The sequence below is a fragment of the Sceloporus undulatus genome, chromosome 4 (assembly GCF_019175285.1).
Source record: "Sceloporus undulatus isolate JIND9_A2432 ecotype Alabama chromosome 4, SceUnd_v1.1, whole genome shotgun sequence".
Lineage (NCBI taxonomy): Eukaryota > Metazoa > Chordata > Lepidosauria > Squamata > Phrynosomatidae > Sceloporus > Sceloporus undulatus.
In genome coordinates, this window is record NC_056525.1 from 237,882,479 (window position 1) to 237,895,366 (window position 12,888).

The 12,888-nt window shown below is 45.2% G+C and overlaps 1 protein-coding gene across 6 annotated transcripts in view; it reads right to left on the reverse strand.

The window, feature by feature from the left end:
- ASAP1 (ArfGAP with SH3 domain, ankyrin repeat and PH domain 1) overlaps window positions 1-12,888 on the reverse strand; it is a 194,817-nt gene that overhangs the window by 11,540 nt on the left and 170,389 nt on the right. For all 6 annotated transcript variants that reach the window (XM_042466317.1, XM_042466315.1, XM_042466316.1 and 3 more), the window contains one exon: window positions 11,094-11,152. In XM_042466317.1, the coding sequence (XP_042322251.1) occupies window positions 11,094-11,152 (59 nt within the window). The remainder of the gene's footprint in view (window positions 1-11,093; window positions 11,153-12,888) is intronic.

Genomic DNA, 12,888 nt, shown 5'->3' on the forward strand with positions numbered 1-12,888 from the left:
AAAACGGAGAAATGTAAGGTACTGCACTTAGGGCAGAAAAATAAAATGCACAGATATAGGATGGGGGACACCTGGCTGAATGAAACTGCATGTGAAAGGGATCTGGGAGTCCAAGTGGACCACAAGCTGAACATGAGTCAACAGTGCGATGTGGCAGCTAACAAGGCCAATGCAATTTTAGGCTGCATCAATAGAAGTATAGTGTCTAGATCAAGTAATAGTGCCACTGTATTCTGCTTTGGTCAGGCCCCACTTGGAATATTGTGTCAAGTTCTGGGCACCACAATTTAAAAAGGATCTTGAGAAACTGGAGCGTGTCCAAAGGAGGGCGACTAAAATGGTGAAAGGTCTGGAAACCATGCCCTATGAGGAACGACTCAGGGAGCTGGGGATGTTTAGCCTGGAGAAGGACAGGATGCTTACCTGTAACTGTGTTTCTTTGAGTGGTCATCTGCGAATTCACACAAATGGGTTTACTCTGCGCCTGCGCAGGAATACTCGGAAACTTCTGGAATCTCTGGGCAGAACAAGATGTATCTTTCTGCAACTTTTTGGCGGTAGCTCCGCCCACCCATATATAAGGCCCCTGGTGGTCCGCTCCTCCTCAGTTCCGAATGAGCCGCTAATCAGCGCGGCAACAAGCGTTGTCAATGAGCAGACACTGAGGGGATGGATGGGCGGGTTTGTGTGAAATTCGCAGATGACCACTCGAAGAAACACAGTTACAGGTAAGCAACCTGTCCTTCTTCTTCGTGGTCTCTGCGAATCACACAAATGGGTAGACTAGCAAGCTTAAGTCAGTGGAGGAGGGAGTGTCAATAGCATTCTGAATAACCAATGTACCATCAATCAGCAATAACAACAATAAAATGTTAAACTAGACCAGTGTCAAATATTTATTAACACCTTAGGGAACCGAATGCATGGCAGAGAGTAACACTGCCCTCCCAAAGGCTGCCTCCTGTCTGGCCCTTGTGTCCAACCTGTAATGTCTGATGAAAGTTAATGGTTGTGACCAGATAGCAGCCCTGCACACATCCTCCAATGGGACCCCAGTCAAAAAGGCAGAGGATGTGGCTACCGCCCGAGTTGCATGGGCACGAATATCTCTAGGTGGAGTTTTGCCAGCCAGCTCATAGCATAAGCGGATGGTACTGACCACCCACTTGGAAAACCTTTGGGCTGACACTGGCATACCTTTCTTAGCTTCAGAATAACAGACAAAAAGTCTCTGTGACTGCCTTGTCCCCGATGTTCTGTGCAAGTAAAAGGCCAGTGCCCTCTGTACGTCAAGCGCATGGAGTTGGCGCTCGGCGTCCGTGGTCGGGTTCGGAGCCAAGGTGGGTAGAACAATGTCCTGGTTGATATGAAAGGCTGACACTACCTTGGGTAAAAAGGTGGTGTCGGTACGGAGTACCACCTTGTCTTTATGAAAGCGTAAAAAGGGCTGGTCAGCTCGCAAGGCGCACAGTTCTCCAGCACGGCGAGCCGATGTAATGGCCACCAAAAAGGCTGTTTTCCAGGTTAAGAGTCTCAAGTCTATGGTGGCCATGGGCTCGAACGGTTTGAAGGCTAACCAGGATAGAACCACTTCCAAGTTCCAGGCTGGCGTCGGGTTGCAGGCTGGAGGGTGTAAATTGTTGAATCCCTTAAGGAATCTTCTTATAAGGGGGTCACCAAAAAGAGAAGGCTTGCCATCAAACAGATAGTGAGAGGATATGGCAGAAAGGTAGCACTTTATAGAGCTTAACGAAAGACCTGCCTCTGTTAAGGTCATAAGAAAGTCCAGGACCGTCGGGATGGAGACTTGTGAAGGAGGAATACATCTATCTTGAAGAAAGTTGAGGAATTTATTCCACTTGTATTTATAAGATCTTTGTGTAGCAGGCTTCTGTGCTGCGAGTATCACGGTACGGACGTTTGCCGGCAAGGCTGTTAGGACTGTATCCTCCATGCCACCAATGGGAGAGAATACATCTCGGGATGGAGAACTTGACCGTCGTGCAGTGACAAGAGGTCGGGACGGTAGTCGAGGCGGAGGTGGTCCTTCGAGAGCCGGAGAAGTGGGGTGAACCACGGTTGTCTGGGCCATCATGGTGTGATGAGGATTGCGTTGGAGTGGTCCGTCAGCATTTTTGACAATACCCTTGTGATCAACGGGAATGGGGGAAAGGCGTACAGCAGTCCCTGGTCCCATTCGAACTGGAAGGAGTCTCCCTTCGATCCCGGTGCCTGGGTCTGGGAGCAGAACGATGGGCTGTGAGTGTTGAGGTGTGAGGCGAACAAGTCCATCTGAGGCTCTCCCCATCGGGAGAATAGGAGATTGGTCACGTCCGGATGCAGTCTCCATTCGTGACAGGTGGTTGGCGTCCTGCTGAGCTGGTCGGCCAGACAATTTTGATCTCCCGGGAGGTGGATGCATTGTAGTAGTATTCTGTGGAGGATGCACCACTCCCAGATCCGAAGGGTTACTGACAGCAACGTCTTGGACCTTGTGCCACCTTGTTTGTTCAGGTAGTACATGACGGTAGTATTGTCCGTCAGTAGGAGCACTATCTTGTTGGTAAGAACGTTTTGGAAAGCTCTGAGGGCCTTTTCTACGGCAAGCATCTCCAATATGTTGATGTGGAGAGCTTTCTCTGAGACTGTCCATTTGTCTTTTATAATGAGGTCTAAAGTGTGAGCGCCCCAGCCTTGAAGGGACGTGTCCGTGGTGAGAGTAATCTCTGGTCGAGGAGGTAGGAAGGGCATGCTGGAGCAAACATTGTCTGGTCGGAGCCACCACTGTAGAGATTGTTGTACCTTTCTTGGGATGGTGAGCGTCTTGGCCGGGGAATCCCGTACGGGGTCAAACACGGACAGGAACCAGGACTGAAGCGGCCTTAGACGAAGTCGTGCCCATGGGGTAACGAAAGTAGTGGAGGCTAAATGTCCCATCGCGACCTGGACATGTTGCGCCTGTAGACGTCTTCGACAGATGCAAGGTAGAATTGCCGCACAGAGTGCTTGGAATCTTGCCTGTGGGAGGAAAGCTTTCTGCTGTCTTGAATCCAGCGTGGTTCCTCGAAAGTCCATGCACAGAGAAGTTCAACATATTGAGAAGGGAAAGAGAGAACTCGATATCGTGCAGGAGGGTCTCCTGTGACGCTGCGGTGAAGAGCCAGTCGTCCAAGTAGGGGAAGACAGTTATCCCTCTTTGATGGAGATATGCTATGACGGGTGCCATGCACTTCGTAAAGACCCGTGGGGCTGTGGAGAGGCCAAACGGAAGAACCTTGTACTGAAAGATCTTGGATCCGACTGCGAATGCCAGGAATCTGTGGTGTTCCTCCCTTATTGAGATGTAGAAGTATGCATCCTTCAAGTCCAATGTTACGAACCACATGTCCTTCTGCAAGAGTGGTAAAATAGAGGCAAGAGTTACCATGCGAAAACGCTTGCAAACAATAAAGGAATTCAGGTCCCGTAAGTCCATTATAGGTCTAAGACCTGAGTCTCTCTTGGGGACGGTAAAGTATCTAGAGAAAAAGCAGTATCGAACCCGACAGGGGTGCACGGGTTCGATGGCGCCTTTAGAGAGGAGTGTGCGCACTTCGTCGAGAAGGGTGTCCGAGGGGACAGTGGGAAGAAAAACTCCGGTGGGTGGGAGTTTAGAAAACTCAAGGGCGTAACCCCTACGGACAATGGTAAGCACCCAAGAGTCTGTGGTGATAGATGCCCAGGTGTTGAAAAAGGGTCTTAGCCTATCACTGAAAGTGGTGACAAGGTGCGCAGGGGAACTTCAGAACCTTCTTTTGCCACGGGCATCCTTTTTCTTGTAGCCCTGGTGAAACTTAGGCTGCGAAGGTTGTTGTCGGTCGGGGGGGGGGGGCAGAAGGAGAGTGAGTAGGGCGAGTGTGAGGTGCCCTGTCCGTGGACTGGTAAGAACGCTCTTGAGGTTGATACCGGTACTGGGCCGGAGGGTACCAAGATCGGTGCGTACTGTATCTTTGGCGTGGTGATTTTGACGACGAAGCCGACATGCCATGCTTCCTGGCTGCGGTTTTCATTCGGTACCGGAAGTTAAGCTTTTCGTCAGTCTCCTTGTTAAATAGCCCAGAGTTATCGAAGGGCATATCTTCTATGGCTGCCTTAGCGTGTGGGGTAAGTTCAGATGCTCGGAGCCAGGCGTAGCGGCGCAGAGCTATAGACCCAGATAGCACTTTGGAAGCGCAATCTGTTGAGTGCCTAGCAGATATGATCTGTTGGCCTGCCATCAAGTGGATTTCGTTGCGGAGTGCAATCATCATCCTGCGTCTGTCATCTGGGAGTTCGTTGATGGTTGGGTCCATCTTTTCAGTCAATAACTGAATATATGCTCCCATACAGGCCGCATAATTGGCTATTTTCATGTCCAAGGCAGCCGAGGCATAAAACTTCTTTGCCAGGCCATCCAGCTTCTTGCTGTCTCTATCAACAGGAGAAGAAGATGGGCGTGCGGCAAAGGTTGTCTGTGCCCCTTCCACTATGGCAGAATTTGGTTTGGGATGGTTGGAGCCAGGATGGTGCTGATGGTGTCACCCTGTATAAGTTCTCGATCTTGCGAGAAGTGGATGCAATGGTAGCTGGCGTCTCCCAGGACCTCTTTGCTATCTTTTCCAGGGAGGGGAGGTATGCTAGAGCCGGGGGTGCCGGTGCTGACCCATGGATCCTCCTTTCAACGGGATCGAGGGCGTCATCGTCGGGATGGGCGACTTCCAATTTGAGGGCGTCGGCCATCCTGATAATGTGGTCTGCGAATGCCCTGACGTCATCCGTAGGCGAGGGCACTGCAGGCTCCACAAAGGACAGTGGTGTCTCTGTGTCCGACATGGGAGATTCCGAGCGGGAACGCGAGCGGGATCTCGTGCGGGATCGGCTCAAGCGGGCTCCGGTTGGAGACGGATCTCTCCTCGGTGTGGAAGGAAGTCTGGACCGGATGTCGTCGTCCAAAGCCGTGTCAGGCTGGTGGGAGGACGTCAGTCTGGTCCTGGGTGGGTCCCGGAAGGTTGCGACGAAGATGGGAGGCCGCCACGGGCAACAGGTATTGGCCCGAACGATGATGATCATAAATGAGATCTGGGTAAGACTCCAACAGATCTCGATCTGGAAGCTCCTTGTGAGCTAAGTCATAAGCAGACGCCTCATCAGCCTCCGTACCGAGAGTGGCTCGGTCCTTGTGGAGAGGAGAATGGGTTTGCGGCTTGTCCTGCCGTGGTGACCGGGACCGCCTCCGGGCTCTGTCCCGTGCAGGAGAGCGGGATCTAGGTCTAGCCCTTTGAGGAGAAAGCGGGACGTCCGAATCGGGGATCTCTCCCTCGAACTCCAAGGAATGATCCAGGTCCACAATCTGTATGTCCTCTGAGGGTATGGAGAGGTGGCTGGAGATAAGAACTCTTGGTTCCAGCGGGTTCCACAGGCACAGGCATAGTCGGGGTTGTCGTCGGCCTGGGCTCTGGAGATGGGGCCAAGGGAGGCCTCGTGTCTGGTGGGGGAACGGAGACCGTGCTCGGGGGTCCTTTGCGGCGGAACTTGGCCGGGGGTGAAGCCGAGCGGGCCCTCTTAGAACCCCGGTCTGGTGCGGGGGGTTTAGGGGCTCGTTTTTCGCCTTGCTTCTTTTTAGGTGCCTTGGAGGGCTTTCCATCTCCATCCCCCGATGTAGCAGAGGTGGTGGGCTGCCCTAAAACTTTATCATAAAGGGCTGCCTTCAGGGTCTGGTCCCGGTTTTTAAGAGCCTGAGTGGACATGGCTTTGCAGTGGGGGCAGGCGGACGGAATATGAGCCTCCCCCAGGCAGAGGACACATTTCTCATGGCCATCGGCCATGGGGATTTTCACCCCGCAATTGGTGCACCTCTTAAAGGAGGCCATTATATCCCCCGTGGAGGCGTCCAGTCCTGAGATTGGTCAGTTCGTACCGAAGGCCAGTTTTCCAGAGATTCAAGTTGCACAATAGCGAGCGAAGTTCCTCGAGCTGCTTAGCACGGCGGAATGAAGGAACTGAAGAGGAGCGGACCACCAGGGGCCTTATATATGGGTGGGCAGAGCTAGCGCCAAAAAGTTGCAGAAAGATACATCTTGTTCTGCCCAGAGATTCCAGAAGTTTCCGAGTATTCCTGCGCAGGCGCAGAGTAAACCCATTTGTGTGATTCGCAGAGACCACGAAGAAGAAGAGAAGGTTAAGAGGTGATATGATAGCCCTGTTTAAATATTTGAAAAGAAGTCATATTGAGTAGGGAGCAAGCTTGTTTTCTGCTGCTCCGGAGAACAGGACCCGGAACAATGGATTCAAGCTGCAGGGAACGAGATTCCACTTCAACATTAGGAAGAACTTCCTGACAGTAAGGGCTGTTCGACAGTGGAACACACTCCCTCGGAATGTAGTGGAGTCTCCTTACTTGGAGGTCTTTAAGGAGAGGTTAGATGGCCATCTGTCGGGGGTGCTTTGATTTGGATTTCCTGCATGGCAAGGGGTTGGACTGGATGGCCCTTGCGGTCTCTTCCAACTCTATGATTCTATGATAAAAATTCACTAAAGCAACATCTGCACTGGTTTCCATGGGAGGTCCTGGAATCAAACCCCAGCAGAGACTATGGGCTCTCTGTACAAATTTAAGAGAAAGAAAAAAACACATTCTAAAGTAAAGAAGGAAGAAATCAGAAATTTTCTTAAAGATCAAAATATAGTACCAATCGATGAAACCCAAAGAATTGAATTAAATAATGATATTACCATTAATGAGATTTCGGAAGCAATCAGAAAAATGAAATTAGGTAAATCTCCGGGGCCGGACGGTTTTCCAGCTTTGTATTATAAAAAACTAGAAGCAGAAATTATTAATCCATTGTACTGTGTGATGAATACAATCTTAAAAGAAGGAATTCCAGAATCTTGGCAATCATCTTTCATCACATTAATTCCCAAATCGGAAGCAGAAATTCAGGAAATCAAAAATTTCAGACCTATCTCTCTCCTAAATAACGACTATAAAATTTTCACCATGATATTGGCTGACAATTTGAAAAAGATTTTGATCCAATGGACAAATGGAGATCAGGTTGGCTTTTTACCAGGAAGGCACTTGAAGCAGAATGTAAGAAATATAATTGATTTAATAGAGTATCTGGATAAAAAACCAAACTGTCAAGCTGCTTTAGTTTTTTTGGACTGTGAAAAAGCATTTGATAGCGTTAATTGGGACTTCTTGATTGAAACTTTAGAAAGATTGAAATTGGGTAAAAAATTTATTGGATGGGTTTCGGAAATCTATAAAGTACAAAATGCAAGAATTTTAGTGAACGGAAGTAAAACGGATAACTGCTCAATACAAAAAGGTACCAGGCAAGGCTGTCCACTTTCTCCTCTCTTGTACATAATAGTAGCTGAAATACTAAATAATTTGATTAGATCGGAAAATGAAATTACTGGAATAAAAGTTAAGAAGTTCGAACATAAAATTAAATTTTATGCCGACGATACGGTGATAACTTTATCTAACCCATTGGAAAGCGTTACAAAACTTTTGACAACTATAAAACAATTCGGATATTATGCAGGTCTGAAAATAAACGAAAATAAAACTAATGTCTTAGTAATGAATATGAGTAAAAAACAACAAGAAGAATTTACAGAAAAATCAGGTCTGAACATCAAAAAAATGGTGAAATATTTAGGATTAAACATAACTAAAAATTCTGAGTTATTTAAAAACAATTATGAAAAAACGTGGCAGGAAATTAAGACACAGTTACGGAAATGGTTGAAACTGAACTTATCTTGGTTGGGAAGGATCTCTACCATAAAAATGAATGTCCTACCTAAAATAATGTATTTATTTCAATCGCTACCAATAATCCAAAATGATACTCCCTTTAAAGCGTGGGGAAAAGACCTAACAAATTTTATAAGGAATCAGAAGAAACCGAGAATCAAGCTGAAAACTATGCAAGAAACAAGGGATAAAGGAGGATTGGATATGCCAAATTTAAGACTTTACTACTATGCATGCTGTCTTGATTGGGTTAAACAATGGATAAGATTGGAAGAGGAAAAAATACTGCAATTGGAAGGGTTCGATTTAATTTACGGATGGTACGCATATATGATGTATGATAAAGTTAAAGTAAATAAGCAAGTCAATGATCATTTCATTCGCAGAAGTCGTCTTATATGCTGGAAAATATGGTAGTTTTTTCCCCCTGGTTACAATGAAAAGTACTGAATAAAAGCATGTGAACATTTGAGAAGATGGTACTTTCCAATCTATAGTAAATGATGAATTCCAGCAGAAGGCAGCATTTTTCTGAAGCCCTGGACTTAAGGTAGTAAATGAAGAGGTTGTAAAGTCTGTGAGTAAACTCTTCTCTCACTGTATTCAGTACCCAATGATCTAATGTGGACTGACTGTAAATGTCCACAATCCCTTGTAACCTCCTGTCCACTCCAGGGATTGCATCGTGTCTGCTTTTCCTGTGTGAAGTGAGAGTGAGGGTTGAGAACCTCCTGGGCTCTGGGAAGACTGCTAGTTTGGTTTTGCATTCGCCATGCTCAGGCATGCAATACCTGGAGTCTCCGGCCTAAAAAAGGAACTAAAAGCCTGCATAGTCAGAGCTATATGAGAAGGATTTTTTTTCCTTCTTTAGATTTGCTGGAACTAATGCTTTTGGTCTGGTTTCAACCAGCTCTGGTTCCAGGGAATTTCCTCAAAATTTAGTACCAAAAATGTGGCACAGGTTAGATTTTGTTTGGTGCACGTGTTCACGTTTTAATGTCTTAAATCAAACCTGACACTTGACAGCAAAAGCTGTGGCCTGTAACCTAGCATTAAACTTCATAGTACTGAGATAGGCATTCATTCTGAAGGAAATTAACAATTCATTAATTACTTGTCTCCATTTGACACTGTTGCTTGGGTTCTCCTTTAGTAATTTCTTACAGAGGATGGCTCATGTGTCTTTTTAAGCACAAAGTTTCAGCTTTCTTATCTTCAGTTACTTTGAAAGCATCTTTCTTATCTGTCTTCAGATAAGAAATGAACTACCTTCTGTTATTCCAAGGCATCTTTCTAATCTCCACTTGGAGACAAGAGTAAAACCAAACAAATTCAGAAGAGAGATTTGTAGCTTAGATATCACATTCTAGGAAATACTGTTATTTTTTAAATGCATGCTGAATTAGGCCTGGCGGTGGAGGGCTTGTTCCATTCCTTTCTTTCTTACTACAGTCATGAAATCAGGAGGAAAAAGAATCTCTGATGAAGATGTATCCATTTTGGAAAAATATTCCCTGTTCCCAATGGGAAATCAGGATCTTTGGGTTCATCAGGAACAGATGGACAAATGAGACCCTGAGCCTTAATTACCTTCTTTAATAGGACTGGAAAATCTTCTCCAAGAAGGAGTTGGACTGAAGGAATTCTGTTCATTTGCCTCCATGCCAAAGGGGGAGGGAGAAGAAACTATTATCTGTGTTGTTCACTGAGGAATTATCAGACATGGACTTTGACTGAGATAGGGGCATAGATTTAATGCATTTGTGCTTCTTTGTAAGAGGCTTTGCTTTACAAACAAGGTTTGTTTTAGAAATAAGGTTTTCTGCTGCCAAAGCTAGGCAATCAGAGGCAGAGACTTGAAGAGGCAGGCAAAATGAAAGGTGCAACGAAGTTTTCCCAGCTTACAGTGCCTGATCTTGTTCAGGAGAACAGAGGGGTTGCTGAGGGAGAGGGAAGATGGATCCAATCTTGATCCCTAGCTCTAGTGCCTTTGGGAACACTTTAGTTGGTCACCAAGGCACCCTGAGTGTTTACAGAATTGCTTACTGACAGCAATAATGTCATCTGTATCACATATTTACTGGGGCTACTAAAGACCTAACAGAAGTGGTATCTTCTTGTGTCAATGGAACACAAATCCAGGAGGTAAATGCAGGGGGACAAGTTACTCACAGTCATTGTTGCATGGTTTGTCTGTTATAGGCTGATTGTGAGCAGGATGAGGCTGCAGAATATAGGGATACATTTGCTATTCCTTCTGCAAATTCCCCCGTTAGCTCTACCTCTTGCCCAGACGGTATCATAGAATCATAGAATCACAGAATCATAAAGTTGGAAGAGACTGCAAGGGCCATCGAGTCCAACCCCCTGCCATGCAGGAACTCTCAGTCAAAGCATCCCTGACAGATGACCATCCAGCCTCTATTTAAAGACCTCTAAGGAAGAAGACTCCACTACACTCCTTAGAGGTCTTTAAACAGAGGCTGGATGGCCATCTGTCTGGGATGCTTTGATTTAGATTTCGTGCATGGCAGGGGGTTGGACTGGATGGCCCTTGTGGTTTCTTTCAACTCTATGATTCTATGATACTGACTGTGACTGTGAGTAACTTGTCCCCCTACTCCCTTCCTCTTGCCATTCGTTTCCTGCCAGTTCTTTACCTGGTATTTACTGCCTGAGTACTGAAGACCTGGAGAGGGAGTGAGTCCCTGGATATGAAAAGGCTGTCCTCCTCAACTCGTGGAATGAGTTATGGTGGAATAATCACTCTCATGTATTCAACAGTTCCAATAAATATAAAGTTTCTCACACATCCAAAGTAGAGGAACAGATAAAAGATAGAAGATAGCTCGTTTTAAAAGATAAATGGTACAAAGTGAAGAGAAACAAGATGATACAACCTAGTGGAGTGATAAGACAGCAAGGAGACTGACCTTAGGGTCTGCACTCCCCAAAGTCAGTACTATTCTTGCTGATCAGGACAAGCGGGCCACCCATTTCAGGTTGTTCTCCCTTTCACTGCTGGAAAATGTGTTCTTGCTCTTAAAAACCCACAAAATATCTGAGCATCATCATTTCTTTCCATGGATTATTATCCGTAACAAAACTTCCATGTGTATTTGCAAGCAAACACACACACACCATCAGGCAGAAAGAGTGTGCTTGGAAAGACAGGTGCCTGAGATTTAGAGATCTTGTCATTTAAAAATATTCCTTTCTAGGCTAAATGGAGCCATTGTGTAAGGCATTTTAAATTAGCTCTGTATACATGAATGCTCACACACATATTATAAATACCACTTACCTTTTTGAGGTAGTTTAGGAAGAACTCTTGGACCTAGTGCAGTCTTAGCAGTCCCAGAGCTGACAAACAGATACACAAGGGGTTAGAAAAAGCATAATGAAAGCTCCAAATGCCTTATCAACATTATTAATGCATTTCCCACAGACTGGAAAATATCATAGTGGTGGGACTGCACCAGACCCCTGCCCTTCTTGGCTTATAAAAGCCACCACAGGGGTGATTGGCTGAATGGGTAACAGGGATAGTGAACACCTCATTGCAGCAAGGCGAAGGAGAATATCACACTGGGGTTATCCCATCCTTGTGCCATTCTGTCCAGTCCTTCGCAAGCCATCGCAGGAAGGACTTTCAGACACCACTGAGTAGATTCCATCATGAATCCGTTCGAAAAGTACGGCTGACTACACAAAAGACTACGTGATTATGCAAAAGTCAGATGACGTCGCGCAGATCCCATCATTAACCCATTGTTAAAGCGACATTGGCCGGTATTTTACATTAATGAAAATTCATGTTATTGCAATGCCATTTTAATGACAGCTTAATAATGGGATCGGTGTGACGATCTGAAAGCCTTTCATGCTATTGCAGTCACAGACAGGTTAATGACAGGATAGGGGAGTAATCCCATCCCTATCCCATCTGTGTGTGATAATCCTCAGAGTCTAAAAAAAGCTATAGTGGAGCTCCGCTCCTACAGTACTACTGCTTGACCCCATGACCATTGGCCTGCAGGGTCCTTCAGGGTTGAAATCATAAATGTGTTTCCTTTTGACACCACCTACATACTATATGAGCAGTTCCACATTCAGAGGGTAAGCCCTGACAACTGGGATTGGCAGAGATCACATTCCAAAAGAAGTAAAATTAATCTGCAGGGAGAATGATGCACATATAGAGTGCTGTCTTCGTTTTTTTTGTGAAAAGACGAAACCTGTACTTGCACACAACCAATTAAAAGAATATAATAGCCCTGTTGGATCCACGTAAAGTCCACTGCATTCATCATTCTTTTTGAAATGATGGGCAGCCAGATGCTTCTGGGAAACCTGGTCATAGATTTGATGAACCTTTTCTTGCTCTGCATCTTCAGAAACTGATATTCAGTGGCATTCTCTCTCTGAACAAAGATGTTTTGTATAGCCTACATGGCTAACAGATATTAGTAATGTGGGCAATATTTGTTTAAGTCCTTTTAAAAGCCATTTAAGCTAGTGACCACCATATCTGATGGCTGCAAATCTCCTGTCTGTTCAGCATCTGGACAAGTTATGATCTAGATTCTGTTACCAGAAAGAAGAAAAATATCTTGTGTGAAAATATAAATATAATAGAGTTCCTTCATAACTTTTGTTCTTTATCAGCAAGGCAAATTCTTAGAATTTCTTCCAATTTTACAAAGCCTTATTTTCCGGCAGTATCTACCAAAAATAAATGAGGCAAAGCTAAACATGATAATATTGTTTCTGTCATTTGTTTCTATGAATCTATTGTTTCTGAATAAGTAATTCATTTTTAATCACTTGAGCCTGAAACCTTGAACCCTGTCCCTGCCAAGATGTCTTCCCATGAAAGCACCTCATCTATAAATGTAAAGTAAAATTAACCATATAAAGAAAACAGGTTATTTACCTTGGTTTAAATTTGACAGTTGTGTAAATTTAAAAAGAAGTTATAAAGTTATAAAGAAATACATATAAAATAGGAAAACATACTAAATTGGAATAATTATATCGAACTGAAAAAACATAGATATCTTTGTGGGCCCCACATTCTGAGAAAGGAAATGTATAAA